The sequence below is a fragment of the Trematomus bernacchii genome, unplaced genomic scaffold (assembly GCF_902827165.1).
Source record: "Trematomus bernacchii unplaced genomic scaffold, fTreBer1.1, whole genome shotgun sequence".
NCBI classification, from domain to species: domain Eukaryota; kingdom Metazoa; phylum Chordata; class Actinopteri; order Perciformes; family Nototheniidae; genus Trematomus; species Trematomus bernacchii.
The window spans coordinates 228,634-250,256 of record NW_022988111.1 but is presented as its reverse complement, the minus strand read 5'-3'; the positions used below and the strand labels follow the sequence as shown (position 1 = coordinate 250,256).

Sequence of the window (21,623 nt, the reverse complement as noted above, 5' to 3'; positions counted from 1 at the left end):
GCATTGGTACGGTCCAGCCGCTATAAATACTCTGCTAAACGTCTCTCTATCCGGTGCACTGTGTGCAGCTTCGGTTGCTAAGGAACCACTGAACGCAGGTAATACATCAGGACAGCTGTAGCATGCTAGCTGCAAACAGACTGCGTAACCAAGCTAATGCTACAACTTATTTACTTGTACACCATCGACACAACCGCTTGATGTATAATCGCCCCTTTTTATGGTATATTCAAACGAATCATCGCTAGATTCGTGTATAATGACAAGCGATGAGCTTGTCGCAGACCGAATGCACTAACACTAGTAACGTTTGTTATCAGCTAGCTAACAGCTAACACTTATAGTGTTGCACGGGCTGCATCGTGTAGCTGAGCTAGCTTACTATCTGCTCACCAGCATAAGTCGTTATCAGATTTAGCCAGTAAATATATCCAAGTCCTACATTGTCAATGACAAACAGTTGTCCTACAGCTAATGTTGTGAACAAAGTGATAGGCTTTTAATTGGCTAACATAATCGTTGTGATTTGTAGACAGGCAAGCTGCGCAACACTGTCTTAAACGTATGTGTTCGTTTGCAAATGAGTAAAGACAGAACGTGTCTATAGGCCCAGACCCCTAAATTAACCTTGCCTAGAGTCTTATTAATAGTGTTTTGTGATAGGTGTGTCTAACTAGTCGTCGTCTTTTGAATATAATATATCATTATTTATGAGCAACGGTAAGTGTGTTGACAATATTGTGAAGTTATGTTAAATATTTAAATCAGCGGGTGATTGACAGCAATGGACTTATCCGTTTATGAGCAAAATTAGTGTGTAGGGTGCTTTTTAACAGTAGTAGCTGCTACATGATGATGTTTAGCCTGTGTGTCCTGTGCAGGCGAAGTAGCATGTCTTCTGGCATGTGGAACTAGGTTAGCATAGTAGCACTATGTTTGCCACAAGGAGAAAGGCCCTGGAGGCCACATCTAACTGCCAACAGCAAGTGTTGCACTAAGTCTCTTCAATGAGTTTGACGTTTTATTTCAGATTAACAACTCATCTTTTTAAAGTTGATACTGTTAAATATTATGTTTCATCATGTTCTATCGTGTCGGGTTTGGATGTCAGTATTAGCTTTGGTCAACATTATGGGTGCTTTGAACTTTCAAAGAGCAGTGCAAAGGCCTAAAGGCCATGTTACATTTTAATACAGCGCATAACAGTTTAGATTTTTGCTTTCTCTTTTAGTTTCAGTTTGATATGTACATTTTTGTGCCTGGCGCAGATCTGCTGGAAAGGGACAGTGTAGGTTAATCTTCAGTGATGTTTGTAGATTGAGTAACCATTAGAGCCTAAAGGCTACCTATGTGCTATTTGCATGGGAAAGTAAAAGTAAATGTCAAAAGACTGTGATTTGAAATGGACACACAGGCTGTCTTGTTGCCCTTTACCTCCTTGGTACATCACACTGTTTTGGCTTTGCCTTGGTAATATAAGCCCTTGAGACCTGGTCACTGTTCTTTTTTCCCCCCTGCAAAGATACTATGGCATTCTCCCAAACCCCATTTTTCACACACTTCACCCATCCCATCCCTGTATTTCTCCTCTTTCCATCCCCCTTTCCTCTTACTAAACAATAATTGTTATTTGTGTTTTATTAAACCCAACTGACTTTGAATGCCATTGTATTTCCCCACTGGTTTTAACTTTGGGCATCCTAGTCTATGTCTGTAGTCCCTATCATAGCCAACCATATTCACTCTACATAAGGGAATGTGAAGTGTTTCTTTGTCCTGGGTCTCCTCATGTCCACGAGTGCTCTCTGCCTTTGAATATAAACTTCTGACTCATGTGTGATTTAGGCAGCATGTATATCCTAGGCTGGATCTTGTAAAGAAATATCTGGTCATTACTTTGAACACATTGTTTTAGGTGTTCTGGTTTTCTACATCTGGGATATTCTGTACTAGCACAGTTATAACATGTTGGGGGAAAGTCCACATTAGCAGATTTTGCACTCTTCTGAGGCATGATAAATCTGTCTTGCAATTTATATGCTACTGTTCAACAAAGTGCTGTCTTTGCAATGTGTTTGACCAGTTTCAGTTAATCATTGACATTATTTTATAAGGATCCCTTCTCATTTGTCCCTCTAGGTGGCATTAAAATGACGGTGGGACAGTGAGAAAGCTGGTCAGTCTGGCTGGTTGAGGTGTGGAGGGGACACCACAAACCACGCCAGCATCCTGACGCATTCGATTTCCACTGCCCTCAGTAAATCTCCTTATAATCTCCATGTCTATCCCTGGATTGTAGCTACAAATATGGTGACGCTTATCACAGAGCAGCTCCGTAAGCAGAGTTTGGAAGAGCCTTATTACAAGGCTTTCTCGTTCAATGTGAATGTGGTAAGTTTGATACAAAAAGTACCTTTTTTCATTAATGCACTTTTAAGTTTTGGTTTTAGTATTTAAGTTATATTTCTGTTTCAGTCACTACCTGCAGTGGGCTCCAGTCCCACTGTCTCCTGGAGTGCTTGTAGATCCTCCCATGGCAAGTTCATTGAATTAAGTGCAATATTATGATCTTTTTGATGAGGAAAATTGTCTCATGGCTATATTTTGACATTTTCAGAAATCGGCTCTGCTACACAACTATCCTCCAAAGCCAACTCTCTGGATGATTCCTGTGGACTAGACTCCGGAGAACTTCTCCAGAGACCAGAGGTTTCTTTTACAGACAAAGCTTTCCAAAGCTCCCCACCACCCCCACCACCACCTCCAAAACGCCACTGCCGGTCCCTCTCTGTTCCAGAGGACCTGTCGCGGTGTCGTTCCACCTGGCATCCTAGAGCATCCAAGGTTTGGACCCCAGTCAATCGTGGCTGCCAATGCGGAAGAGCATATAGTTCAAGCTCTGGAGCCAGCTCTTTGCCACTTTGTGGTCCCAGTCCTTCTTTCCCCTCTTCCTCCCTACACTCATCTTCTAGCCCTACCTTCTTTAGCTTATCACTGTCCTCTGACTCCCCACTACCATGGAGCTTCTCATGGGACCCCTGTGACAAACTGAAAGGAGCCTGTTCTGCCTCCTTTGTTACTCCTTCCTCCTGCTCCTCCTCACCGGCCCCTCTGGTTTCTCACTCAGTGCTGCAGCGCCGCTTCTCTCTCTCCCCTGTGCACATTCAGGATGCCTCGGTGGTGCTCCTGCCCCCCCAGCCCTTTCCTGCTTCTGCTCTGACATATGGCTGTTCTGGCATAGAACACCCAGCCCTCTCTCCATCTCCCACTTCAGCCTGCAGCACACCCTCCTCCTCTAGGCGCGACCTACACCCAGCTCTGCCACGATGCCACTCACAGCCCTGCGACATGCGGAAACCTCGCTTGAAGAGGCGCCATGACCCAGATGTTCTGCCCTGCCCCAGGCCAGGCCTTGACTTCAGCAAGATGACACAGGTGAGCAAAGATTCGAATGGGCTGTCAAGGTAGGTTGTTTGGTTAATATTCTCATATTGATAGACTTAGTGAATGGAGTAGGGAAGATACAGTATCATGGGGCGTTGGTTCCCTTGTGCCTATGTTGGGCCTCCAGATCTGTTTTCATAAATCTTCCTTGATCTCATCACTGCAGTTGGGATGGGTTCTGGGATGGGTTTTTTGGTGCAGGCAATTTGACCGAATCTGTGAGAAAATTAACTTCACGAGTGTCTTAAAGTGCACCTATCATGCTATTTTTAGGCAATAGCATAACATGTCTATGAAGTGTTTTGCTCAAAATACCAAACAGATCACCCATTCTAGCCATGCCTCATATCCCTCTATTTCACTTCCTGTTTCAAAAGTGCTGATTTTGGGTATAAAGCTTTAAAAAAATAAAAGATTGATAAAAAATAAAAAAGGAGGGGGCTGAGCTCATGCAGGACCCGGCAGCTACTGTCTAAACTAAATACTGCCGTGATGAAACGCCATATCATTGATTATTTCGGAAACAGTATGGAGCTCAAAGGCTTTCTCTCTAGCCGGTTATACCACAAGGTGAGTTCCTTTTTTTTATATCCAGCTTCTTCACACACATGCTCTCCAGTACAGGTTAGCTCTGAGTGTTAGCGATGCTAATGTAAACACCGACCATATTACATCCAAAACAGTCGGGCATTGTTTCTGATAGCAACTTTCTGATAGTGCTGTGGGTCCACATTTCCGATATTACGTCATATCGGACGCAAATCTGGATCAGCTCCGTTGTACCCCCGTTTTTAGAGATTTGGGTACGGAGGAAAAGAGAGAGGATTTTATTTGCTGACGCTGCGTGAGTTCCCTGACACACCGGGGACACATTTATGTATAAAAGACATCAAAAAGTGCATTTTTCATTATAGGTCCCCTTTAAGTTGTGATTTTCCTATCGCCACCACACCTACTGAACGCAGTTACAGCCTGACTTTAACCCATGCAAAGGCTCTCTTGGCAAAATCTTTAAATGCAGACTTCCTTTGACAATGTGGACATTTTTCCATTTCTATATTGCATCCCATCCCCAAGGTGAACCACCCTATACATACTTAAAGTAGGTTAGCTACAAAAAAGAACAGTATATTGACTTGCTGGCCCTCCTAGATCTCCTAGTACAAGGTTTAAACAATTGTCAATTCACCAAAGAACAATTGGATAACAGTTACAAATATAATAACATTATAGACTAAGAAAAAGTGTCTGATGAATTGTGACTTGATAATTATGAAACTTATTTCTCCTGTTTTTAGATTGGTAATCACAAGAACCCAGTTTGTGGTACTGGTGGCTGCATAGTTCCAGTGTCTTCCCATGCAGAGCAGCGCTCATCCTTCTCCTCTGCAGAGTTCCTGGGACGAGCCAGCATTGGGCCACTGAGTGAAAGTGAAGAAGAAGAAGAAGAAGAAGAAGAAGATGAAAGAAAAAGGACTTCAATAGATGAAGGGCAAAATATGTTTTTTGAAAGAGACTGCACAGAACTGGACTTGACCCTCATAGAAGAAAACTGACCACTCCTTGATGCTCCGAGTGTGATTACTGCATTCATAACTATATAAAGCACACCTGTAGGCTTTGTGTGCCCTTCTGGCAGAGTCTTTGAACCTGCTGCTGTCTTAAAACATATGTCGAGAGTTCATAATCAACAACCAAGAAATTAGAAGCTAATATCAAATTACAATGTCATGATTGTAACACTTGAGCTAGTACACAATTCAAGATTTCCCAACAATGTCACAGTGCCTGCCTATTTGAAATACCATTGGGAAATGTGCATGAGTAAATAAGATAATTTTCATGTACACAGAATTTTGGCAAATATTTCATATTGAAAAGTATTAATTGATGTTATCCATTGGTCAGCATCTTGACATCCTCATCAAAGAATACTGGATAAGGCAAAATGTGCTAACATTATTCTCATAAGTTATTCAAATGCACATCAAAAGTCAATACAATAATGGATTAGAGGTAAGCACACTCATTAGATACTGGTGAAGTCTACATTTGTATTTGGGTCTCTTAATTTGGATTGGATGCTTGATCTGTGGAAGGTGCACACATGTCCAAATAGTATTATGTTGTTTTCCTGAAACAACATAATACCAATGCTGGTCTATATAAATGCTCATGTATGTTTATTAGGATACATTCCTTGTTCACTGCTCTTCCCTCGCAGACACTAAAGATACGTTTACTTTTACTGCTGTTCTGTCATTGATTAAGCTTGTTCTTATTGAGCAACTCTACATCATCAAAGGGAAAAGGTTCCCAATATAACACAAAGGATAACCACCTATTGTTCATTTAATATTTTCTTTTTGGAGATCTCCTAATTGCTTTAAACAGATATTCTCAACAATAATACTGATGATACTGTAAACTGACCATGCCTTAAGCTTAAAATACAGTTTTCTTGGTGCTTCTTTTCACAGCCAGACATTTTTGCAATCTCCATTTGCGCTGATTCAGATTTTGAACAGGTGGCACAAGCACTATAATAGTCAATTTAATAGCTGAATATTTGCTGCAGCTGGACTCCGTTGGGCACAATGTAAAGTACTGTACAATGGTTAGTGAGAACATAGCAAGGCAATTCTGAGTGTATGCAACAAAGGTGTTGTTGAAGCAGATGATTTGGTGGCCTTTCAGAGATGATTTTTCATGTTTTCAGATGGAAATACTCCTGTTGCACAATTTATGTACAAATAAAATGTAATAGAGAATGATATTTTTTTCTCCAAAAAGTGCCTTGTCTTCCATTCACCACTACCCTGCTTGTAGTCAGAAGAATCGGGGGAAGTTAGTTCAGAGGATTATTGTGTCACCTAGTGGCTAAATTCAGAATAAACTTGATTTGTTTGAAAGTTTAATCAATTTAGATTTTTCAAACTGCAGATATGAATGCTTAGTTTGATGTTCAGTTTCGAGTGAAAAAAATAAAGGTTGAACAAAAAATCTGAATAATGTTAAAAAGAGTGTAACAATAACTTATTTAAAGACGATTATATGGTTGGAACTTTGAAAATCAAGAGCAGAAAAAGTTAAACTTTAGCCAGAAAGTTGTTGGTATAGTTTTGTAAACAAGCATTTATTATTCTAGAGTCGTAATATTATGCATGCCGATCCGCCGTGTAAGGTGAGGGCGCTCATTCCAGTCCACCGATGCTTTTTCACAGACTGTCTGACCCCCCCACCAACAGCCACTTCCTCTTTTGTCTAATTTCATGGCGATCGGGAGAGAGGGAACACCACCGACGCACGCACACTGTTTCAGCACTCCTGAAAGAGTTTATCCGGGGTAAATAACTGACATTTTTTGCAAGATTTGGTCACTGGGTTTCAAAGTAGTCTTGCCTGGATTCAGCCATGTGTACGATTCACATTTCCCTGTATGATTAATCCACTTTATAGCTTCTGGGTCAGATATTTCACATTGTAGCGCCACTCGCTGATAACAAATCGGACGAAATGGGCTGTCCCCCTCCGCCTGCATCTCTCCCACACTCAGCGGCACGCTAGTTAACGGCGCTGGCTAGCTAACGTTAGCAACTCTGCAAACGCTTCATACATGTAGCTATGTTTTTTCATTTTAATTGACATGATTTATAACATTGGGGTGGCTGAATAAGAACAAATGCTGTGAATATTCGGGAGTTGGAAGGAAATTGTAGTTTTCATTAAAATGTTAGCTGCTTAATGTTTGTATTTGGGTTAGCTTGGCTAGCTAACTGTCGTGCTATTTATTTAGTTAGCATTAGCCGGGACCGGGATACAGAAGTTAAGGCAAGCTAAACTATCTCAAAGCGAAGAGACTAACTAGGATATACTTATCTCCTAACAACAGCTAATCGACTCGTGTATTTGCATGGAACATTTTAATATTCTCCATCCTGTTCTCGATAACCAAGAAACGGTTTTGCTAGCACCACAAGCTAGTTAGCTAGTTAACGGTTACTTTGATGCTAACGAGGGGGTCCCGGACCATTGATAGTTTCACCGTAAGGTTATCCTTAAAATACCTACTGGTACTGTCAACTAACGTTGACTGGCAGCGGTATTGTTGAACAGAAATGTATAAATGCATTGTATGAGAGAGTTGTGTTATTATTGCAAGCGAAAACAAAGTTGTTGACCATGATCCAAAACTTCAAAAAGTTAAAAAAATTGTCTAGTAAAGTGATGGTGTATGATCCAGTACTAAGAGTTATGAGCACAAGTTACCTATTATCTAAACACACTTGTCAGTGATGTCAATCAATGACATGAAGTTGGTGATATAGGTCTTCATGACAAACCACCTGTATTCATTCTGGATTAATATTGTTAATGTTCATACTTTGATCAATATCCACTTTATTTGTTTACAGTGTAAACTAAGTTGGCAATCTGACTGGCACAACGGACATTGTTCTCCAGGTGAGTGAGTGTAACTGTAAAAATAGTTCACTATAACCCATTTCTTGGTTAATTCAATGCATTAAACATGTTTACACAATTGTGAGTCTTTGCTGTTCAGCCTGGATTCTTCAAGTTTTGTGACATCATGTCCTTCTTTTAATTACACATGGGCCTACATATACTTTTCCCCACTTGTACATTTAAGTCACTTCAAAATGTTAGCAAATCTAGTGCAATTCTGTTTTTTATTTTGTTTGTGAAGTTTTGATAACTTTTTCTATATAATGTGTTATTAGGCAGTTCAATTTGTCTTAATTGACTGTTTTTTCTAATTTGTCTGCAGGGGAAACTACGTGGTCAACATTAAAAAGAATCCGAAGCACCTGGATCTGTTCTTCTCTATCCCAGGTTTAGACTGCGCGGTCTATGGCTCTGATGGACAAACACAAACAGGTCAAGCGACAGAGACTTGACCGCATTTGTGAGGGTGAGATTTCATAAAATACTCATACACAAACTAAACGGAAGCAAAAGCTTACATTAATGAGGTTTTATTGTTGTGCTTATCAGTTTTTTTTTAATGTGATACATGGGGCCCAACCTTCACCTGTCTAGTTACCATGCTTTTCGGGTGTGACTTTTTTACAGTGTCATTACCATTCATATCAAGTCAAAGCATTTATTGTCATATGCACAGTAGAAAACTAGATTCCCTTTGCAATGCTTTTTTGTTGTTGTTGCTGCTTTTAAGTAAATTAAAACACTATATATACACACTATTAAAAATCATAGAGATCTGTCAACTTGTATCGGCAGACAGAGGGTATCTGAATATGTATTTGTATCTGCCTGTGAGGTGGTTTCGGGCAGAGGCGGTCTCCGATTTTATATATATATTTATGACACATTTATTTTATACAGCCACACACAAACACTGATACATCAGACAATTGGGCCCTGTACAAAAAGAAAAAAAAGCCCTACATAATAAGTCAACTAACTAATTAGTTAGTTGGTCGACTAAAAGGAAAAAAGCCAACTATTTTCATTAAATGATAAACAAATTGTTCTTGCAAAAATAGCAGACGATTTTGTTTTCAGCCTTTGACATATTCATGCTTTTCTCTTTTTGCATTTTATTAAACTGAATATCTTTGGGTTTTGGACTGGCATTTTTAGACATTTCCTTGGAAACTGTAAATAATTATAAGTTAAAGCCCTGTACCTGATTGCAAGTGTCAACCTTTCAGCTTCATCCAGCAACTTTCTCAACCATGTAGTCAAACCAATGAGGGCAAAGTGTACCTTTTTTTATTAAACTAGAAAAATGAAACGATGTTTTGCATTTATGTGAAACCAGATGCTGACAGTTTCATATTATGTTTGTATAATTTGTCTGTAAAATCTTTGCTGGTTTTTATTTATAGCTCTAGGAATATTGTTCTTTAAATGCTGATAAAAGGCTACTGTTCAGAGTCCTCCGCTGTGCTCTTAACCTCTAGTATTGTGAGCAGACTGGTTGAAATGTTGACCCTGATTGTATTTCTTACCGCCTCTGAGTGCGTTGTGTAGGAAGTTGTTGTTTGTCAACTTTTTTGGTTAAATTGGAATGCAAGGAATGTACAGATGAACGTTTGCAGTGTATTTCATGCTGAAGACTTAATAAGTTAACTTTTTATGTTGCTAACAAGTGTTTGTGTATGTGACGGTTAGTGTAGATTTCTAAAAGTGATAGTTGTTGTTGAGCTGTTGTAGAGGGGAGAGTAGACGAGAGAGTAGACGATGGAGATCAGACATAATGGTGTACTAAAATGGAGGGAACAGTCTGGGTGGGTCTCTGGAGACGGGTGAGAGGACAGGGTGAAGGGTCGTGGCCGCAGCTACAGGGAAACGGGCCAGCTGTCTCTTTAAAAAACGACAACAGCACAAACCGCCCTCGGCCTCAGCCCTGGCTATTCTAATGAGGTTAGTGCTGGTTGGCTGGCCTACAATGGGGCTGCCTGTGATTGGAGGCTAGCCGTGGGGGAGGGGCTGGGCGTGGATGACAGCTGGGATCCAGCCAGCCAAGAGCAGGCTGACAGAGAGAGAGGGAGAAAAAAGAGCGATAGAGGGAGAGCAAGGCGAGAGAGGGAGAGAGAGAGAGAGAGGAAGACAGCCTCACACAGACTTCATAATGCAAGGTTAGGCCCGGTGCTCATGTGTTTTCTATTTTGGCATGTGTTTTTGAAATTTTGTGAACTGTGGGGGGAGAGGTCTGTAGGTTTGGGTGTAGAACAGCTTGGTGTGTGCAGTTTCCCCTTTTGTGTTCAGCGCGAACTGGTGTTGCCGCAGCCGTCAAGAAGGAACTGAATAGCCGTGTGTGTGTCTAGCTGCGTCTGGGTGGAGTACCGCTGCTTGCTGCATTATCATCGTTTGCTGCCCCTCCCCCCTCACCTCTTACTCCTACAACTGCAGCCAGAGGGAGAGAGAAGAGGAGGAGGGAGTGAGGGGAAAGAAAGGGAGAGGGAGGGAGAATGAATGAATCACTGAATGAATTGTATTGTGTGTGCGGCCATGCTTGTGCTTAGTAGGCCTCGGGTATGCCAGTGTCCTTTACTCAAATTACTCTTTGTGTAGGTCTACTTGTATATTTCCAGATCTACTTTTATTCAGAAGGGGTCTTTGTGATGAGTCCCTTTTGGGTTTTTCTACACAGTAAGCGTGTCTTTGTGTGTTCAGCGTGTAGCGGTTGGCCTGTTAGCATTCTTTAGCCATCTGCGATGAATGTGAATCACACTGCTAAATGGACTGCAGTACAATGTATTACATTTTTTGTAACGGTGACTATGGTGTATTTTTCTTGATTTATTTTGCCTGTGTGGGCTTCATGCATGCATTGGGAAAGGCTCGGACGTCAGAGGAAGTGTTCACAAATATTTGTTTTCCACCCGCGGCTACAAGCTCCCTTCCCTCCTCTGCAGTCTCACCATTACCTCCTGCCCTCTGTCCAAGTAAATGTTCCAGCTAGCCACACTCCCCCACCCGGCCACACACACGACACACACACCTGTTACAAAGCAGGGACAAGATAGTGTGTTCATGTGTGTGGTCAGTACAAGCCAAAGACTGCTGAAAAGATTACAGGGAGAGAGGTCGTAGCTGCTTCGCTGACTGTTGGTGTTCATTTCCTCTTATTTAACATCAATGCATTGGCTGAGAAGTGTCATTTTTTTATGGCATTGATTTATTTTTGACATGCAACATTTCCTTTGTTGGCATAATGGTAAATGGCCATGGTGCAAATGTGCAGATCTTTGTCAGTAAGGTGTGTGTTTGTCTTAAGAAGGAGGGAAATAGGAAGGAGGGACTCTTCCAGACATGAGAATTTAGGTCATGACTCAGACCCCCTCGTGAACCCCCACCGCCTCCTCACAGAGACCCCGCAGTTTTCTCCACCCCTCCCCCCCAGCCGCCACACTCCATAACCTCTCCCCCTCCCATCCCAGCCCCTCCCCTCTGTGTGAGCACTTCTCATACAGTGGCAGGTCAGGTTCCCAGACTTGTGCTTCATTAGCCAAAATCTAACTTTCCCATTTGGAGGAGTCTACGCTCCCAAGTGTAACTGACATGTATCGATAAAAGTGGCTCGGTGTATGCTGGTTCCTGAGATGACGAAACAAAGTTGGAGGTTGATACCAAATAGGCTAGGATGCTGGACCCTCTCCATGCCCCATCACATATTTAGTTACACATCCCTATGTAACTATAGAACCCTTACACACATCATCCCTGTGGTTCCTTCAAGGTGTCGGTGGTGGATGTGTTGGAAAAAGAGAGTCATAAAAGTCTGAGTTATTATTGTCTTAGGAGTGTGGCAGTCAGGCCTGTTAACTTTAGCCATGCGTGCAGGGAAGCTTTTCTGAGGGTATGATGACATAAAACACATCTGATAGTCCCGACATGGGAAATGCAAAGTGTTGAGTCATTAGTCTCTTATCCTTGCTGGTTCTGAAGTGAAAGGGGCTGGATGACACCGAGTGTCATCATCAGGGATATGTTGTTGGTTAATCTGCTCCTGGTAGCTTGACATCAATTGGCCTATCACCAACCAGTTAATTTCACGAGGAAGAAAACAATAACGTGAAATAAAATTGGTTCTTTCATTTTAGTTGATTTAAAGAGGTTTGGCAGCATTATGAATCGATCAGTTTAGAGGTGCTATCATTTTATTGTTTTATGTTTTATATTCTGTTGGCTTCAGTGTAGTTTATTGCCTCATTTTGATCAGGTCATTTGAACGTTTCTATCGATCGACCCTGATACCTCAGATTCCGATCATTATCCTCCCATATTCTTTCTTAGAAGTTTATTTGCTGGTCTTTTATAAATTCAGAAGAATGGATCAAATGACGCATACATTTTGAATGACAAGATTTGTACTCCCTTACATGCGTTTTCTTCTGCTGTCTCTGAGAGCCACAGAGCTGGACAGCGTTGCGCCTTTAGCTACAGACCAACATGCGTAGTCGTCAATTATATTCTCTAAGGTTAAATATTAAACAATTAACCGATGAGATCTCCTGGTCATCAGCCTGTTGTCACTGATAGTGTGTAAATGTGTGTCACAAAAATAATTTTACATTTTTAAGCATTACCCAGATTTGTCATTGAATATTTAACCTCTTGCCATGGACTTGATATCCAACATTGTCTTCTTCCTGCTGGACTCAGGTATCCGACCCCCCATCCTCAACGGGCCAATGCACCCGCGGCCCCTGGTTGCCCTGCTGGACGGGCGCGACTGCACTGTGGAGATGCCCATCCTCAAAGATGTGGCCACAGTGGCCTTCTGCGATGCCCAGTCCACCCAAGAGATTCATGAGAAGGTAGGACGGACATCTAAAAACATAAAAGTGTTATCATCTGTGTTGTACCCAAAAAATACTTCCTACATCCTTCTATTTAGAGGAACTGTCTCTATTAAAGGTCCCATGTCATGCTTTTCCGGTTATTACCCGTCCCCTTGTGTGTTATGTAGCTTTTTATGCATGTAAACGGTCTGCAAAGTCACAAACCCTCAAAGTCCACCCTGTAGCGAGTAAAACTCTAACACAGAAAATACTTGTCTATGCTGCCCCAGAACGCCTCGTTGGAGATTTTTCTTTTTCCATTTTTTTCTTCCTGGTCACTGTGACGTAACGACGACCCATTGGTCCAAATGGACCAATCCGCGGAGCCGTTACGTTACGTCTGCGTAGCCGTTACGTTAAGTCCGCAGATTGGTCCGCTCACACACACACACTCAATATTTTCTCAGCTGCAGCTCTGCGGATTTCTCAGCCTGAGACGGCGGGACGCGGCGAAGCTGTGAGTCTGTTTGTGAGCACACACACAAACTCCCAGCCAGGCTGCGGGTGTGTGTGTGTGTGTGTGTGTGCTCGGGCTGGTTTCGGGCTGGGTTTCGCTGTGTCTCGCTGTCTCGCAGACGGCCACGCAGCAAGCAGGAAACCACACCAGTAAGCCAGCTCACACTGTCCGCTCCTCGCAGCAGCGAGCCTCGCAACGTCCCGCCAACACGGCACCCAGACCCCACGCAGCATTCTCATCTGTTTGTCATTACTGGTGTCATTTTCTGGTTGCTAACGCCATTGTAACACATAATCACTGATGTTTCGCTGTAACGGTGGTGGACTCATCAGAACAGAGTGGCCGAGCTGACCAATCAGAGCACACTGGGCTCACAGGGAGGGGGGGGGCAGGAGCTCCAACAAGCCGTTTAGGACAGAGAGTGAATACACATACTATACAGAGATGCTGTATGAGAAACCAATGTGATTTTGGAACATTGAACAATGTAAATCTATTCTAGTAGACTTGAGGTCTACTAGAATAGATTTACATTGTTCAATGCAATGGATTTATGATCAGTAGAAATGGCCATGTCATGGGACCTTTAAGCAGTTTGGAAGATTAGGACTATCCTTTTGATAGGATTAATGCAGGTTAATATGATTCAAAGTATTCATGCTGCGTTTGTGTTTTCTAGGTGCTAAACGAGGCAGTGGCTGCTCTGCTCTACCACACCATCACTCTGTCCAGAGATGACTTGGAAAAGTTTAAAGGCCTACGCATAATTGTCAGGATTGGCTCCGGCTTCGACAACGTTGACATCAAAGCGGCTGCTGAGCTCGGTGAGTCGGTGGAACTTTAAACATATTGTCACAGTCAACCATGAGCTGAAACGGAGGGATTAATATTTCTTTCCTACTTTAAACTGATCACCCAGGCATTGCAGTCTGTAATGTGCCAGCTACATCTGTGGAGGAGACAGCCGACACTTCGCTATGTCTGATCCTGAACCTGTACAGGCGAGTCACCTGGATGCACCAGGCCCTCCGGGAGGGAACCCGCGCCTCGAGTGTGGAGCAGATCAGGGAGGTAGCTGGCGGCGCTGCTCGTATCCGCGGAGAGACGCTGGGCATTATCGGTCTAGGTAAGTTGAGACTATGGACGTGTTTAGAGTAGTTTGTGGCCACCATTACTAGGTATTACAGTATTTGAAAGAATATGTCTAAAGTCTCTTCCTCACTGGACAACCAACCTTTGTCGGTAATCAATGGGAAAGGTTACACTCTGCATTCATTCCCTGAACCAAAAATGTGACACACCAGTAATGGGAAAGGGATTATTGGCATACTTTAAGCGGGTTTTCCTGAAATGAAAAAAACCTGCATATAAAAGCTTATATGAGAAGGAAAACTGTACAATTGGCTTTTACCTGAACCGCGATGATGTTTTGCGGAAGTGCTTTAGGAGTTTAAATGATCCAGGGAAAACAAACAGTTTTGTATTTATCCTTAATTTAAAGGCCGATTCCTATTTTCTGTCCAGCAAGGTCACAAGAGACTGGGTGTTTCTCAATCGCGAGTACGCTTGCTTGGTAGCACATGTCTGCCGAGCATCTTGCTTCAGAAGCGAGGCAAGAATACTTCCTGCCATTCGGAAAACAAAGAGTGGAACACGCTAGCAAGTGTGCAGGTGTGCGTCATATGAGAGGCCCCGCCTTACATCTTCCGTCACAGATTTGGGGAAATTGGTCCGTGCGCAAAGCATTGTGGGGATTTTAAGACCGCGGAGTCTACTCACGTGCAGCCTCGATATTTTTCCAAACGGAGTACGCCGGGCTCGGTAGATTTCCAAGTATGCTGGAGATTGGAACAGTACTTCGGCGGCACTCGATGACGTAGTATGCTTGAAATAGTGGCTCTGAAGCAGCTTTACTCACGATTGAGAAACACCCCATATCTATAACATTTCTCTCTGTCTTCCAGGGCGTGTTGGCCAAGCCGTGGCTCTGCGGGCTAAGGCCTTTGGTTTTGGCGTGATCTTTTATGACCCCTACCTGCCTGACGGTGTGGAGCGTTCACTGGGCCTGCAGCGCATGGCCACCCTGCAGGACCTGCTGATCCACTCGGACTGCGTGTCCCTGCACTGCAGCCTCAACGAGCACAACCACCACCTCATTAATGACTTCACCATCAAACAGGTGTGGGGATGCACTTTGAATACGTCTCATATCTGCCGCTTTATAAGCACATTTTCTTCTGATGCTTCTACATTTCTGTTGTCTTTTTTTCCACTTATGCACTCCTGTCTCATTTTCCTCGTTTGTTATTTGTGAGGATAGTGAGAAGATTAACTGTAGAATTAAAAGAGAAAATCATTTCAACTCTGCGTTAATTTAGCCTCCATTAGCAAAGTAAGTTGCTGCTTTAGCACAATGGCTGTGCCCTAATTGTAGTCTGACATTTAGTTTTGTTCAGGTTACCAATTGGTTGACATTCTGGCAATAAAGGGAGGGAGTTCAGACATTACCTGCAAGAATCGGCATTTTGTTTTTATATGCAGCTTGATATCCTGACTCAAACACTTGGCGGGCATTGTTGGAGCCCAATAGTCTAGACAATCTAAATGATGACAAATGATTTTTGGCCAGAACCAAACGTTGCTTTCATGTTGTGGTCTGTATTATAGATTAGAAGAGTAATAACAGAATATATTTGTGCCGCAGATTTCAGGTTTCAGTCTTCTCTTGGATTGTTTTGCCCTTAGTTTAATCATATTATCGCTTACTCTGTGATACAGATGCGTCAGGGAGCCTTCCTGGTGAACACATCAAGAGGCGGTCTGGTTGACGAGAAAGCACTGGCTCAGGCTCTGAAAGAGGGTCGGATACGAGGGGCTGCCCTGGACGTGCATGAGACGGAACCTTTCAGGTAACCATGATACACAAGTAACACCCGATAGCTGTGCACGATACACAATCTCATTTCTCTTCTCCGTAACAACCTTTGCCCTTCTTAACAGTTTTTCAACGGGCCCTTTGAAGGATGCCCCAAACCTGATCTGTACCCCGCACACATCCTGGTACAGCGAGCAGGCCTCTGTGGAGGCTCGGGAGGAGGCCGCCAGGGAGGTCCGCCGTGCCATCACCGGTAAGACGCTGTTCACTAAACAAGCCGGTGGATGAATGTAAATGAAATATTAAGATGCAGTAAAGACACAATCTACACATTCCCACTTCAAGTTGCAATGTATTTGCTTTGAGCACCAGGAAAAGCGCTATATAAATAACATGTATTATTATTATTATTATTATCATTATCATTTGCTCTTTGTATTGTTGTATTTATTTGCTAATGGTTTTGCTAAATGTATGGTGATGTGCTGGTCAGAGCGTGCCTGAGCATTTACAGATTAGAAAGCATGTATAAACGGGTTTTTAAATAAATGGTGGATGATCCCATACCTCACTTTTTTACATTATGAGGTACTTCATAACAATCCAGGTTATTGTACAGACCAGTTGATCGAGCCCAACATAACATATTCAAATGAGTTGTTTTAATGCCAACATTAGTATGTAGTTTACTTCACTGTATATTACAGAAAGAAGAAAATGATGAATGTCCATGGTGCATTAGGATTTAATTAGTGAGCTGTGGCCAAGATGCACACTTTTTATTTCTCTGTATGGAAATCTAATATTTTCATATGGCATATGGTGGTCAAAGACACACACACTTGAGTCTTACTGTAAAATGTAAGACAAGTTAAACACGCTTTAATTTGGGGTGGTCACTGCCCATGTCCCATACACAACCATGACCTATAATGCCGCTCGAGGGTGATCGCGATATTTTGGCTTCACTTTGGGAGAGCGAACGCATCGGCCATCTTTATCGGCAACCCCCGTTTAGAGCAATGAAACTAATGCGGTGGATAAAACATTGCTATGATTGACGTCCTCTTTTCCTCGCACCAGGACGAATCCCTGACAGTCTGAAGAACTGCGTGAATAAGGAGTACCTGATGGCCGCCTCTCAGTGGCCCAGCATGGAGGCCGCCACTGTTCACCCAGAACTCAACGGAGCCACTTACAGGTGAGAGGGCTGCATGTGGAACATGAGAACGGGACAGCGCTTGAACAGTAGTTTTATTTTTCAAAATTAAAACAGCAACTTTTAGATGATTTTATTTTTGAAATGTGTGTTTCAGATTTCCTCCAGGTCTGATCAATGTTGCAGCAGCAGGGGGTCTCGCAGGAGCGGGAGCAGTGGTCGAAAGCCTTGTTACAGGAACCCTAGCGCACGGCCTCACCCCTGTCTCCCACCCCCCCCACGCCCCCTCCCCCAATAAGGCCGAAGCCGACAGAGACATCCCGTCCGACCAATAGCCCCCCCTGCCGTCGCCAGCACATTCCGTCACCTCTGGAAACCAACCCCCCCTCCCAACCTCCACCACCGCCCCGCAGCATCAGACACAGCCCCACCCTGCAGAACATCGGCAGCGCCAGTTTGACCTGATGTAGATCTACAGTCTTTTTCTTCAGATCACTAAACCAGCCCCTGGAGTGACCAGCCACAGCTAGCCCCTTACCCATCCAGAAGAACACACACTTCCCTCCATCCTCATCTCTCCCACTCACCTGCCACCATCCCCCCCTCCCCTTCACTCCGCCACAACGTCAGCAATAACTGTATTCTCAAGGATTCAATGATTGGATTGGTTTATATCCTTAGTTGGCTGTTGTTTTAATGGAAAGTTGACCTGTTGTGGTTCTAGGTGTTAATGTTTGTTTGTTAAAAAAAAAGAAGAAGCATTTCTGACATGAGGCTTTATAGTCTGTCTGTCCTGCAGTCCTCCAACCAGTAGAGGTTCAGAGGCAGAGAGGTGGAAGCCCCCTTTTGTACATTAATGGCTCATGTTACTGCTCTCTCCTTCCTATCTTCTTTTTTTCCCTTCTCCCCCTACATCTTTCTTGTGACGGGGAAAATGTGTACTTAAGTAAACCAGACAGAATCACAAACCGTACATCCTGTCCTCCCTTCCAGACGTTCAGCTGCCCCTCAGCCCAGTTTGGCCCTTAGCTCTCCCTGGCACCGCCATGCGCTCGCTCAGCAGAAAGATCCACATTGTTGTCAGTGTAGCTCTCTGAGCGTCAGTTCATCTGCTCGGCTCAAACTTCAGATGGTGACACCCAGCATCCTTTGTCACCCTTTACTTCGGAGACCCTCTCCTTTTTTAGCAACCGTGAATTTACACATTCTTCGCCCCTAATGGATTGTTTTGTCATGAGATGATAGCGTCACCTCGGCTAGCATGATGCATGAATTTAAATGTCATGCCAGCAGCTTTAGTGTGAGTTCAGTGTCCACACAGAATGAAACGCAGCAGCCTTTTTCTGGCCTGAATAGCAACAGCATGACAGAGGCCTCTCCAGCAGGGGGCGCTGTCTGAGCGCTCAGCTAGAAGAGTTGCACACTGCTAACTTCAGTCAGTTACAGGCTGGCTGCAGTGAGGAGGAACATGATCACACACTGCCAACGTTCAGAACACAGAATGGGTGACCAGGGATCCTCTACCCCTACCGCCTTATTGTTTTAATAAGATCTCACTGCAACGTACCATCACCGCCCTGCACCCACCTACCCTCCACTCGCCCCCCCCCCCCCTCCCCCCCCCATCATGACATACCCACACATCTGCTCATCACCCAGTATGCGTCCACCAGTTCCTTTAAGCGTGAGGGGACAGTAGAGTTTAGTTTCCCTGTAGGAGCAACAGGACAGTGTTCTTGCATGCTGGCTTTGTTAATGACAGTGGTGTGTGCGTGCGTGCGTGTGTGTGTGTGTGTGTGCGTGTGTGTGTGTTTGGACATGCGTGTGGGCTTGTATGTGTGATGTATGTTCCCTCACCCTGTTATGATAACAAGCTATTGTCTTTCCAAAGGAATAGTCCCTAGGAGTAACTCTTTAACGCTGTTGCCCTGGTGTCAAGGGAACACCTTTCTAGTACCTCAGTAACAGATATTGAATGTACCGTGCATACCCTTTTATTTTTTGTACAGATTTTCTAGATACTTATTTACTATTCTTTACCAGAAGGGTTGTGAAATTGTAGCAGTAATGATACAAAAAAAAAGACATTGCCCCATGAAACAAATTGACAAAGTCCTTTTAGGTTAGCTCTAGGTCACTGAATACTCAGGCTTCAAAACCAATGCGTATCTCTTTGCCTTTACCTTTATTTTCTCATCGTGGAGAATTCAGCACAACGCTTTCCCATTATTAAGCTTCAGACTGTATTTGGACCTCCATCTTTCTGGCTATGGAAAAATAAGGAAAAAACAAAATGCGGTCGCCGTGGTCTGCTAGTTTTTTTAAACTAGAACAGTAGTAATAGATGCAGTTTTGTTTTAACCCCCCTTCATTGTCAGGCTGCTCTATCTATAGTGCATGTGAGGTCATTTTTAGGGGAATTAATATTGGCTTAAAGAATTTGTGTCATCTTGCTGTTTCCCTCTGCTCCCCGGCCTTTCCCCCTCAGAGTGTTTTCAACCCGAGTTGCCATTTTTGTCGTGGTCAGTTTCCAGTGATGTACAGTTTCCCCTCAGAGTCTATGAGAGACATGGAGCATGTCTGTGTCCTGAGATGCTAGGCTCCTCTGTCATGTCATGAGTATATATTTTTAAAAATAACCCCCATAGTTCGGATTATGAGCATAATAGTAATCTTAAACTTTTGCTGTTGATGATTATATATATATTTTTCAGTTCAGCAGTGCACTGTTATGAAAACCATTCTGTGTTATTGTAGGATTTCATTTTTATGGATATGCTGTCTGTGTTCTACATGTTGTACTGAAACATTTTGGAGAAGAAACATGATATCCCTTTCCTGGTCAAATGTTGTTTCCGTCTTACCCCAACTGTCCTTTCCAGCTGATATCCTCTGGGCCTTACTTTTTCTCTCCCTGTAAAAATAGCTGTTATAGAAAGTCGCCATGGAACCACTCACTGCCTTAATACAGTTGACCACAGCAGGTGAAGTCAGGAGACGCATCCAGCAGAAAAGAACGGGCCGCTATCGAGGCCGCTCCGCTAAAAGCTCCTCACACCCAGGCAGGCCTCAATCTGCAGCATTTCTTTTTCCACTGATGAACCACATTTAGCCTCGTTTTGGGGCTCAAAAACATATATTTAGTGTGAATTCGTACTTTGCATTATTAAGATGTTATATATATTTTTTGCTGTCTGAATAGTCAGCCTGGCAGTGTGTATGTGCGTTGGCTAACAGATAAGCACAGTGTGTATGCTCACAAAGCCACAGCTGATATTTCACTCTTGGGTGTGAGAATTCCCCCGACCACCACCCGCCACCACCCTGGGGCTCTTAAAGCATCTTTCACAGTGCTGCCAGAGCCCCAGTGCGGCTGGGAGGGGGAGGGCAACGCGGACACTGGGGTGGTCTGTCAATAAAAATTTAAAAAAGCAGAAAATTACAATGAGAATCGGTCACTTTTTCTCTCTCAGGGTTCAAATGCACACATATCCTCCAGCAGTCGCTCTCCGTCTCGTGTCCCTTGTCCCAAGTTTTTCCTCTCGGAATGTAGAACAGCCTCCTGCGTTTTTAGAAGCCCCCCCCCCCCCCCATCGGTCCCCTTTGTGCACAGGTCTGAACTTTGTTTCTGTTTTGCTTTCTTTTGGCACTGACATCTAACCATCTAACAAGGAATGAATGAATGAATGTTTGAAAGTGACTGTGTGTAATGTTAAAATTGGGAAATGTATTTTTACAACATGTGAACATTTTTTCCACTCACTCTCATTGTGAATTGATTTGTTTTTCTTTCACCAGACTGCAAAAACAACAAAAAAACAAAAACAACAAAAAAAATCTCCTGTAACTAGGCTCTTAAGCTTTATTTTTGTTTTGTTTACTTTTTTATTAGAAACAATCATGTTTGTGATGGTAACTTCCGATGGTAAACTCCACACCGTATTTTAATAAAATCTTAAAAATTAAACATTTGTTCCTGTTTTTTTGTACATTGTTGGTAACAGTTATGCTCTGCTGGTCTGACATCATGTTGTGTATTGGACCTGTAACTCTGCCTTTTGCTCACTTGACTTGAAAAGGTTCCATGCTTGATTCCAATGGTGACAATCCCTGTCCTCTGGCAGCGTGTCATCCCACTGATTACACTCGGCAGTTTCATGACAGAGTTTACAGAAATTTGCCATAAACAACATAATTTACTACCACTTTTGGCCGCTTTTAATATGGCAACAAAGGATTATGCAGTGCCTGAACGGGCACAGGTTTACGAGGGGGCAGACTAGGTGGGGTGAGTGGGAAAGGGGGCTTCTATGTAGACCCACAGGGCAGGGGAGGGCGGGGGATTATCAGCCC

The 21,623-nt window shown here is 43.3% G+C and overlaps 2 protein-coding genes across 4 annotated transcripts; both read left to right on the top strand.

The window, feature by feature from the left end:
* The first annotated feature begins 29 nt into the window (after positions 1–29).
* Positions 30–6,220, top strand: LOC117475753 (protein FAM53C-like). The gene is made up of 5 exons (XM_034122094.1): positions 30–98; positions 2,140–2,391; positions 2,476–2,536; positions 2,618–3,435; positions 4,743–6,220. The coding sequence occupies exons 2-5, from the start codon at positions 2,308–2,310 to the stop codon at positions 4,998–5,000; spliced, it is 1,221 nt and encodes a 406-aa protein (XP_033977985.1). The 5' UTR covers positions 30–98; positions 2,140–2,307; the 3' UTR covers positions 5,001–6,220.
* A 468-nt stretch (positions 6,221–6,688) lies between these two features.
* Positions 6,689–21,237, top strand: ctbp1 (C-terminal binding protein 1). Of its 3 annotated transcripts, none has more exons than XM_034122087.1 (11): positions 6,689–6,790; positions 7,860–7,908; positions 8,234–8,377; positions 12,601–12,755; positions 13,916–14,060; positions 14,156–14,362; positions 15,201–15,415; positions 16,015–16,145; positions 16,237–16,364; positions 17,195–17,312; positions 17,428–21,237. In XM_034122087.1, the coding sequence occupies exons 3-11, from the start codon at positions 8,317–8,319 to the stop codon at positions 17,603–17,605; spliced, it is 1,338 nt and encodes a 445-aa protein (XP_033977978.1). In that variant the 5' UTR covers positions 6,689–6,790; positions 7,860–7,908; positions 8,234–8,316; the 3' UTR covers positions 17,606–21,237. The 3 variants fall into 3 exon arrangements, with proteins under 3 accessions (XP_033977978.1, XP_033977979.1, XP_033977977.1); XM_034122088.1 differs by lacking the exon at positions 6,689–6,790 and adding an exon at positions 6,969–7,062; XM_034122086.1 differs by lacking the exons at positions 6,689–6,790; positions 7,860–7,908; positions 8,234–8,377 and adding an exon at positions 9,917–10,070.
* Positions 21,238–21,623: the final 386 nt, after the last annotated feature.